The 8,198-nt window shown below is 49.8% G+C and overlaps 1 protein-coding gene across 1 annotated transcript in view; it reads left to right on the top strand.

The window, feature by feature from the left end:
* The first annotated feature begins 2,950 nt into the window (after positions 1 to 2,950).
* Positions 2,951 to 8,198, top strand: part of SLC4A9 (solute carrier family 4, sodium bicarbonate cotransporter, member 9) — a 13,143-nt gene continuing 7,895 nt past the window's right edge. The window contains exons 1-11 of the mRNA XM_006891161.1: positions 2,951 to 3,168; positions 3,740 to 3,900; positions 4,214 to 4,327; positions 4,903 to 4,958; positions 5,110 to 5,267; positions 5,525 to 5,612; positions 5,937 to 6,091; positions 6,635 to 6,751; positions 6,922 to 7,096; positions 7,211 to 7,344; positions 7,509 to 7,786. Coding sequence (XP_006891223.1) covers positions 2,951 to 3,168; positions 3,740 to 3,900; positions 4,214 to 4,327; positions 4,903 to 4,958; positions 5,110 to 5,267; positions 5,525 to 5,612; positions 5,937 to 6,091; positions 6,635 to 6,751; positions 6,922 to 7,096; positions 7,211 to 7,344; positions 7,509 to 7,786 — 1,654 coding nt within the window. The remainder of the gene's footprint in view (positions 3,169 to 3,739; positions 3,901 to 4,213; positions 4,328 to 4,902; positions 4,959 to 5,109; positions 5,268 to 5,524; positions 5,613 to 5,936; positions 6,092 to 6,634; positions 6,752 to 6,921; positions 7,097 to 7,210; positions 7,345 to 7,508; positions 7,787 to 8,198) is intronic.

Genomic DNA, 8,198 nt, shown 5'->3' with positions numbered 1-8,198 from the left:
CACACACACACACTTTCAAGGGACAGCGGTGAAGAAGACCGATAAGATACCTGCTCTGTACATTTCACTGTGTGTGGAGGCAGCAGGCAATAAAAGATAAACAAATAAATAACTGAGCTAGTTACTAGTAGTGACAGCCGTTGTTGTCATTTGTTTTACCATCAATTCGGACTCCTGGTGACCCCATGTGTGTCACAGTAACTATGAAGATAATCAACTAGAGAGATATGATGGAGAATGACTCATGAGAGGAACGTAGGAGGTGATGGGAAAAGGAAGATTTCTTGAAGGTGACCTCTGAAACAAGACCTGGGTCATGTGAGGATCCTCATTTAGGGGGTGGGGGAGAAGCATTCCACAAGGACGAAAAGGCTACTGAAAAGACTTTCAGGCAGGAAAAAGGTTTTTGTAAGATGGAAGACTAGTGTGAGTAACAAGGAGTGTGCAAGAGAGAATGATATGAAATGTGGGGAGAGTGTTAGGCTGGGCCGGACTGTGGATTCTGCAGCCCATGACAAAAGACTGGTATTTCTTCTAGGAGTTGTTAGCTGACTGTAGTGGATTTCAAATAAGGTACAGAGCAGAATCACTTCATTCATACTTTCTTGGTTGTAACTGTAATGGAAATAGAGCAACAGATTTTTCTTCTCTCATTTCACTTGGTAGATTTGAACTATTCGCTCTCAGGTTGGTAAGCAAGGCAAATCATTTGTCCCATCTTGGGACCTTCTTTTGGGAGGAATGGGAATGTATTTAATTAGTTTTGAGCAGAAGAGTAATATAGCTTAATTACCCTTTTAAAAGACTCCTTGGGCTGTTGGGTAGAAAATGGACTTTGAGGGAAGGGATGAAAAGTGGAATCAGGGAGATTATTGTAAGAGATTATATGGCTATATCCTGACTGCTGGTGATAAGAGTGTTGATTGTGGATCTGAGCAAGCTGTAATTGCTAACAACCTCAATCTCCTCTCCATCTAATATGGTGCTGCCAATTTACCCAGTGGTGAGAATCTTTGTCTTCTTGATTTTGAGCTGCAATCCATATTGAAGACTACAGTCCTTGTCCTTTTGCAGCAAGTGCTTCAGGTCTCCATTTCAGCAAGCAAGGTTGTGTCATCTGCATATCATAGATTGTTAATTAGTCTCCCTCCAATTCTGATGCCACACTCCTCCTCATAAAGCCCTGCTTCCCAAATGATCTGTTCTGCATACAGATTGAAAAGGTACAGGGACAGAATGCATCCCTAACACACTCCTTTCTTGATTTTGAATCATGCAGTATTTCCTTGTTCTGTTCTGAGGACTGCTTCTTGGTCCAAGTATACGTTTTGTATAAGCATGATCAAGTGTTCTGAGATTTCCATTTCCCTCAAAGTTAGCCACAATTTATCGTGATCCACACAGCCTCTCCTTGGAGGCTAGGATTTTGAAGCTCCCCCTCACTAACTTTGGGCACATATCCAGGAGAGATCAGTCCTTGGAGAAGGACATCATGCTTGAAGGGTGGAGGGACTGCGTAGGAGAGGAAGACCCAGCATGAGATGGATTGATACAGTAACTGGGGCAATAGGGGTTGGTGTGTCGGAGTTAGTGAGACTGGCTCAGAACAGGCAAGGATTCAGAGCACCTGTACGTAGGGTTGCTATGTATTGCAGGTGATTCAGCCAATAACATTGTATGACAGGTTTGGAAGCAGGAGTGGCATCCACTTCCTAAACACTATGAACTCTATGAACTTTGACAAATGTTGATAGCTGTAGAGGGGCTTCAGGCCTTTTGTTCATAGGGTCACTATGAGTCGTTCTTGATGTGAAGGCAATCAACAATAATAGCAACAACAACAACATATGGCTATTAAAATAATTCAGGTTAGAAATGACAGCAGCTTGGTCTGGGATAGTGCTGGCAGTAGAAAGATATATTTGGAGTTTGAGTAAGGTAGAGTTAATAGGTCACATTCTCCTTTGCTAATTTCTCTTAGGAATTCTTTCCACACAATCTCTAGGTGAAACCTCCATCCACATTAAGGGCTGAATTAAGGGAGCAGACCTCAGAGAACAGTAAATGGAGTATTGCTAGATACAGCAATGCAAGACTCGGGCATTGTATTTGCTATGAATTGGTTCCCTTTTCTATCATTTAATGAACAAAGCCTCTCTGCTGTCTCTCCATCCTCTGCTGTCTTCCATTTAAGAAAAAAAAAAACAGTTAAAAAAACCCCACCCCACTGCCACCAAGCCATTTCTAACTATATTACTGAGTTACTTGTAACTCTACAAAACAGAGTAGAACTGTCCGGTAGGATTTCTAAGGCTGTAGATCTTTATGGAAGATTGTCACATTCTTCTACTGTGGAGTGGCCAATGGATTTGAATTTCTAACCTTTACATTAATAGCTAAGTCCTTAGCCACCAGGACATTTAGCTTCCATAGAACTAGTTATTCACTGGATCTCTGCACAAATGGATGTGTCTGTACCTCCCTCCACCCAAGCTGTGTTGGTGACACTCAAAACAGCCCTGAGTACTTGTTGTTTGTGTATGATACATGTTAGGGAGCCAGTATAATCTGGGAGCATTGGCCCTCAGACCCAAGGCCATCACTTATTCTTGTTTATACACAACAGAGTGGAGTCAGATTTGTTCTTACAGGAAATATGTACATATGTGTACACACACACACACACACACACACACACACTGTGACCTCAGGTTGGGCATTCCTGGAGAGCTTGAGAAAAGTTGGGCTGACCTTACAAACACTCTTGGTCAGGGGTAGGAGGGAGCAGGCAGGAGAAGAAGGTGACCCAGTCTGTTCTGGAGTCAGCAGGCCTTGCTTTGTTTGTGTTATTATGTGCTGAGGGGTACATTATAAATTCAGCTGACCAAAGTCTTTGGCTTCAAAATCCTGGACTAATTCAGTCCTAAGATTCTGTAGAAATCTCACCAAGATGAAGCTGCCAGGCCAGGAGGAGTTGGAAGCCCCCAGTTCTACTGAAAATATTCCTGCAGGTCAACTAGATAGCAGCCATGGCACTGGCCCCAGTCCTGATGGGCCCTCAGACATAGACAGCAGGAATTTGGAGGTACCCAAGGACCCTCTGCTCTTCATTCAGCTGAATGAACTGCTGGGCTGGCCCCAGGCTCTGGAGTGGAGGGAGACAGCCAGGTAAGTAGCAGCCAGGTCAGCTTTATAGGGTTCTTCCCATTCCATTTCCCCTAGGGAACTCTGGGGGGCTGGGCAGTAGGGGGTGGTGACACTATGAACCCAAAGGTGGCACCTCTCTGGCAGTTTGAATGCACTCAAAGTTCTAAGAGAGAAAAATGATTGATCTCTTCAAGTATAATGTGTAGCCTCAGAAAACCTGCTGGAAGGTCAGTCAAGAGTCGATTCCAAGTCAATGGCAAAGAGTTTTATTTTGCTCTTTTTAAAAAAAATGTTTCCATTCCCAACGCGCCATCTTCATGGTCCAGTCTTGAGACTCCTCTATCACCATTCAGGATATCTCTGCCTTTTCTTATGTCAGGGTCTCATCCTTGATGATGCCCAGACTTCTTCTCTACAGTCCAGTTCTGAGTTTCTCGAGGCCCAACCTGAATGATGACTACACGGGGAGGGGTGCACCTCGAGACTGCACCAGGCCTACTCCATTACCCACCTTCTCTGCCTCTCCTGTGCTCTCACTCCTGGGCCCGGGAGAGATGCCCCCAAATAACTACGTCTACTCCTTTCTCCGAAGGTGGGTGCTGTTTGAGGAGAAACTAGAGGTAGGTGCAGCTCGGTGGAGTACCCCCCATGTGCCTACCCTGGCACTGCCCAGCCTCCAGAAGCTGCGAAGACTGTTGGCCGAAGGCCTTGTACTGCTGGACTGTCCAGCTCAGAACCTCTTGGAGCTCGTAGGTATGAAGGAAACCTTTGTAGGGAGGGTGTGGGCAGCCATGTCACTCCCTAAAGCCTTGGACTCTTCCAGAGTCTACTCCATCCCACCCTTTGGATGGTTCATTTCTGTTACAAGGCTGAGGGGAGAAACTGGGGTTGGTGGGGGGAGGAATGGAGAAAACGAAAATAGAAAAGCTGAGTGGAGGAACAGGTTCACTGGCGCCTGCATTCCTGGGACTTGCAAAGGGAAAGGGACGTAGGGCAGATGAAAAGGGAGGAATGTAGTAACAAGGAGCCCTCAGGAAGACATTTGAGCCTCACATCTTGTCTCCAGATCAGGTGACCAGAGTGGAGTCACTGAGCCCCGAGCTGAGAGGGCAGCTTCAGGCTCTGCTGCTGCAGAGACCCCAACACCACATCCAGACTACCGGCACAAGAACCTGGTGGGGTGAGAGACCCCTCTATGAGATGGGAGTGTCCTAGATCTCCCTACAACTTACTAGACCAGGACTAGGCTTCAGACCTCAGCCCCAGGACTCATGGGAAAGGGAAGAGAGGGATAATGATGGTGAGAAGAGAACAGAAGGGTTGGAATCCTGACAAGCACGGCTAAACGCACTGAGCCAGCTGCTTTGCATGCACTATCTCATTTAATCTACACAACCACCTTAAGATACTAGTAGCTCCATTATGTCTATTTCATTCTTGTTACGTGCTGTAGAGTTGGAAGCAACTCATAGTTTACCCTCCAGTGGGTTTTTAGAAGCTGAAATCGCATGGGAGGAGATTGTTCATCTTTCTTCTATAGAGCAGCTAGTGGAGTTGAACCACATGCCTTTGGGTTGGCAATGCAACTCCTTACCTCTAGGCCACCAAAGTGATGCACAAACTGAGACCCAGAGAGAGGAATGGTGTGTACAGGATCACACAGTTTATTCATGGCAAACTTGGACAGAGAGGCCTGGTGGATCCACCCACAAAGCCTATTCTTTTCATTAATCATTGCATAATCCTGCCTTGTAGGGTCTGCCCACCCAAGAGAGGCTTCTCCTGATGAGGAAGCCCTCCTAAAGGAACAGGTTAGTGTCCTACCTTGGGGTCCAGCTGGGAGAGGGGTTGGGATTAATGGAGGCCCATTCTCCATTTGCTCTTTCATCAGCAAAGATCTTACCAATGCCCCTCTCCCCAAATAATCTCTCATCCTCTGTGTCTCCCTGAACCTACACCCAGCGTCAGAATCCCCTGAGACAGAAGCTGCCTCCAGGGGCGGAGGCTGGGGCTGTGCTGGCTGGAGAGCTAGGCTTTTTAGCACAACCACTGGGGGCTTTTGTGCGGCTGAAGGATCCAGTGGTGCTGGGGCCCCTTACTGAGGTGCCCCTACCCAGCAGGTGAGAATATTGAGTGAAGGGCAGGGATACTTGGAGCCCAGAAAGAAGGCTTTTATTGGGAAGAGGCTTCTAAGTCTCAGGATCCAGTTCTCTGAGGAGTGGGGATGGGAGTGGTGCTCAGGGGTCTGTTGAGGGGGGTCAGCGGTCTAAGCATATGTATGGAAGCCAATAGAGAGGTAAGAGCTGAACCCGGGAAGTAAGGATTGCCTTGTGGGAAAGCACACTTGTTCTTCTCTGGAGCCTGGTTCCTTTCTCAGGTTTTTCTGTCTCCTGTTGGGCCCCCCAGTACTGGGAAGGGGCTACCATGAGCTGGGCCGGGCAGCAGCAGTCCTCCTCAGTGACTCAGTAAGCTGTGCAGGGGTGTGTGCATGTGCATATGTGTTAATATGTGTGACACCCTATGTGTGAGTGAATGCAGCAAGGTGTAGTGGCTTTGCCTCTGTGAACCTGAGGACCTGGGTGTCCTTGAGTGCCACTCTAAGCCACTGCCTAGAAAAACAGTGGTGCATAGTAGATGCTCAATAAATCCTCACTGAATGAATGAATGCAAGCATGAGCGAATGCTTGATTCGTCTGCAAGATGACCCTTATGTGTCTAAAGTGCATGCAAGAGTATTCATAAAGTACATCCAGATCTACACTTATGCCTGTTCTGTGACTCTTTCCCAGCAATTCCAGTGGTCAGCTCGCAGGGTAGGCAACCTCCATGACCTCCTAGCAGCCCTTGATGCCTTCTTAGAGGAAGTGACAGTGCTCCCCCCAGGTCGGTGGGATCCAACAGTCCGGATTCCCCCTCCCAAATGTCTGCCCTCACAGCATAAAAGGTACCCGGGACCCTAATCGCGTACAGATCCTTCCCTAAAGGCCCTAGATCCAGTTCTAGTGTTAGGGAGGGGCGGGGGTCTCTCTGGATCTAGTCAGGCTGACTTCACCCTGAGTCCTACTCCAAATGCTCTCTCGCTATGGAGTCTTTAAAGCATGCCTCCCCCAGCCTTATGTGCCTATCTGTTCCAAAACTGAACCCTTTGCAGTCCAAATAGATTCTGACTCTCAGTCTGGTTTCCAAGGGAGAAAGCCTGCTTTTCTCCCATGGATTCGTTGGTGAATTCCAACCACTGACCTTTCTGTTAGGAGACTGACACAGTAGGCACCACACCACCTGCACTCCTTTTCTTATTCGAAAGAAGGTACAGTTTAACCCAGACCCCCCTGATGGAAGGCGGGGTCGAGCGGGGCTTGGGGGGTGGGGGGTGGTCAGGGCACCAGCCTCCGGGGGCAGAGCCCCTAGCAGCCACCAGGGGGCAGCACGCCAGGAACTCCGGCGCAGCTGCCGGCTCAGGCTCTTCAGGATTTTCCCTTCCGCTCAGGCCTCTCTCATCACCGTGGGAGGTCAAGGACCTCTCCGTCCCGCGCGGGGTGCTGGCTGAAGACAGGCCTGGCCGAGGGTCCCACGCACCCAACCCAGAATTGCGGAGGACTGGCCGGTGAGACCCCGCGCCGCAGCAGCGGTCGGGCTCCTGGGGGCGGGGCGCGAGGGGGAGGAGTCACAGTGGAAGCCAGAACTCAAGGTGGGAGGAGCTCACCGGGGTGCAAAGAAAGTAGATGGGGACGTAGAACATGGGAACCTGAAGCACTGACGACCCACGGGCGGGAGGCTGTTTGGGGGTCTTGTCCAGGACGTGCGCCGGAAGGCCTCGTGGTATGCCAGCGATTTCTTGGACGCCCTGCACCTCCAGTGCTTCTCGGCCGTGCTTTACATTTACCTGGCCACCATCACCAATGCCATCACTTTTGGGGGACTGCTGGGAGATGCCACCGATGGTGCCCAGGTGGGTGGAGCCGCCTGTGGAGTCCAGCTCTTGCTCTCCCATGGAACTGTGGGCGGACTGGGGAGGACCCCCAGAAGCTTGGACTCCCTGCTCAAGTCCCTTGCTGACTTTCAGGGAGTGCTAGAAAGTTTCCTGGGCACTGCGGTGGCTGGGGCTGCCTTCTGCCTGATGGCAGGCCAGCCCCTCACTATCCTCAGCAGCACCGGGCCTGTGCTGGTCTTTGAGCGCCTGCTCTTCTCCTTCAGCAGGTAGGAGACTTCCTCACCTCACTAACTGCACCCTTGGTTGGTTCTCCTGTGGCCAGCAGGAGAGTGTGGGAGCTACCCAGTTGGCTCGAGGGGGCCCCTAACCTGGGTTAGATGGGGAGCAGAGCAGCCCTGCTGAGCTTTGCCTATCTCAACACCTCCCCTAGAGATTATGGCCTGGACTACTTGCCCTTCCGCCTGTGGGTAGGTATCTGGGTGGCCACCTTTTGCCTGGTGCTGGTGGCCACAGAAGCCAGTGTGCTGGTGCGCTACTTCACCCGCTTCACCGAGGAAGGCTTCTGTGCCCTCATCAGCCTCATCTTCATCTACGACTCTGTGGGCAAAATGCTGAGCTTGGCCCATGCGTATCCCATTCAAAGACCTGGCCCTGCTCTGGAAGGATCATCTGCATTTGGCTGCCTCTGCGAGTTTCCAGGTCCAGGAGGTGGGTGAGGGAGATTGAGCAGGTGGGAGAAGGTGGGGAAGGGGTAAGCGTCGTTTTCTCACTGCCTGTTCCTGTAAAATAATGAGTATTGCTAGGGTCTGTTGATGTGTTTAAGAGGACGCAGTAATCAGCAGCCTCTTTTCCGCTGAGGTTCCAAATCATTTGAGAACTTAGTCAATGAAGCAGGTAGATGGAGGACTACTATCTTCTTTACTATAGAAGAACATGGCAGAGAGATAGTTCTTGTTATTGGGAACCATCGAGTTGGAATCGACCCCATAGCTGACCCTCTGGTGGGTTTTCAGAGGCAGTAAATCACATGGGAGGAGATTGCCCTTCCTTATCCCCCAAAGCAGTTGTGGGATTTGAACAGCATGCCTTGGGGACTGCAGTGCAGCTTCCTGTCACTAGG

This window comes from Elephantulus edwardii, unplaced genomic scaffold (assembly GCF_000299155.1).
Source record: "Elephantulus edwardii isolate Elephantulus edwardi_28Jun2011 unplaced genomic scaffold, EleEdw1.0 scaffold00095, whole genome shotgun sequence".
Taxonomy (NCBI): domain Eukaryota; kingdom Metazoa; phylum Chordata; class Mammalia; order Macroscelidea; family Macroscelididae; genus Elephantulus; species Elephantulus edwardii.
Note: the sequence above shows the minus strand (reverse complement) of the source record. Positions and strands in the feature narration are given on the sequence as shown.